General features: G+C 57.1%; 1 protein-coding gene across 1 annotated transcript, besides 1 other annotated feature; it reads left to right on the top strand.

Moving 5' to 3' along the window:
- On the top strand, positions 1-1222 carry Tc00.1047053421555.9 (mucin-associated surface protein (MASP), putative; the record flags this gene model as incomplete). Its single annotated transcript, XM_797236.1, has 1 exon — positions 1-1222. A coding segment is annotated over one exon (1222 nt), but the record flags the coding sequence as incomplete, so codon positions are not given.
- Positions 1-1481: a sequence feature (areas not merged during assembly with more than two copies in the genome that could not be assigned to a particular haplotype).

Here is a 1481-nt window from a genome sequence, read left to right as displayed (position 1 = left end):
TGTTCAGCCTCCTGTCCTATCTGAGAGTCCTGGTGCTAATGAGGATCCAACGGATAAAGATACTGAGGAAAGTGAAGGTGGTTCCCTGGAGTCTGACGATTTGGACGGCCAATCTTTACTTACCGAAACTGTTAAGGATGGTGTGGTGGCAGATGTCTCTAAGGACGGTTTACCCCGTCAAGAAGAGGGCACCATAGTTACACCGGGTCAGCCGGAACCAGTGCCTCGTGTTGAATTGCCGTCCGAAGCAAAGGCAACAAGGCCACTCGCTCCGAATCCACAGGAACAGCTGCCCAAAACACCAACGGAAGATGAGCCCCTTAGCACAGGTCTCGGAGGGAACAGACCATCTGGGGAACTCGCGGAAACGGCCTCTCTATCTCCTCCAAAGGGCGGCGGTGCTGCCAGCGATCAAACTGCCGGAGGCACCACGGACAAAAGTCTGCACAATGATCCCCTGCATGGGGCCGCGGTTACGGTGCAAAACCACCGTGAGGGAAACACGGAACTGAGCGAGGAAGCAAAATCAACAAAGGCAACTGCCAGCACAACTGATCCGGGGAGTACACAGAACAGCAGCATCAACCCTGCAGCAGGACCCTCGGTGCTTCAAGAAGAGGCGGCTACTCGTGACGCCTCCCCCACACTAAAACCCGCGTCTCCTGCTGCTGGCGCTGAGGGTTCCGCTGGTATTCCTTCTCCAATTGAAACTCCGGGAAGCGCTGGTGTTAACTCTCCTGCTGGCATTGCTGGCACCGGTGGCACGACGGATTCCTCTTCTTCTGCGGCCTCGCGGGCGCCGGATCCCGCTCCCTCTGGTGAACTTCCAGGCGCTGCACATTCTGCTTCCGCTGCTTCTTCTGCTGCACCCGAATCCCCACCAGATACAAGGCCGACAGGAGGCGGCAGCCACTACTCCCATGATTCCCCAGTGGAGCTGCAGGAAGAGACTGCTGCTGCGCCACTGACTCAGTTGTCCCAGACCGGCGAGGACGGGAGTGCAGCGGAAGGCACCGAAGAGGACGCCGCCACAAGCACCAACGACACTGCTACCAGCGAAGGCAATTTTACGGCGGCAAGCATGCCGGCTCCTCTTTCCTCTGCGCCCACAACGAAGGCGCTGGAGAACCGTGTGGGAAATGACGCCTGCTTTCATGACACCCGTCTGCATGCCAGGCTGCTGCTTTTTCTGGCGGCGCTCACGTACGGGACACTTGGTTGAAAGATTGTATGTGGGCTATGCGTGCCAGCATCCAACCGCGGGCTTTGTGCACTTCTTTTGTTTCTACGCAATAAATAAGGTAAAATGCTGAGCTTTTTAAAATTTGCTTCCGCTGCCCCGCCGTGTGTTCCTTGCTGCTCTCCGTATCCGCTACTTGGCACGTATCCCGGGCAAAGTCATATGCACGACACGCCCACAGCTGTTTGCGTGGACCATGTTTGTGTGTGAGTGCATGCGCGCTGGAGCCATACTGTGCAGC

This window comes from Trypanosoma cruzi, genomic scaffold, assembly GCF_000209065.1.
Source record: "Trypanosoma cruzi strain CL Brener 1047053516611 genomic scaffold, whole genome shotgun sequence".
Classification (NCBI taxonomy): Eukaryota; Euglenozoa; class Kinetoplastea; order Trypanosomatida; family Trypanosomatidae; genus Trypanosoma; species Trypanosoma cruzi.
Note: the sequence above shows the minus strand (reverse complement) of the source record. Positions and strands in the feature narration are given on the sequence as shown.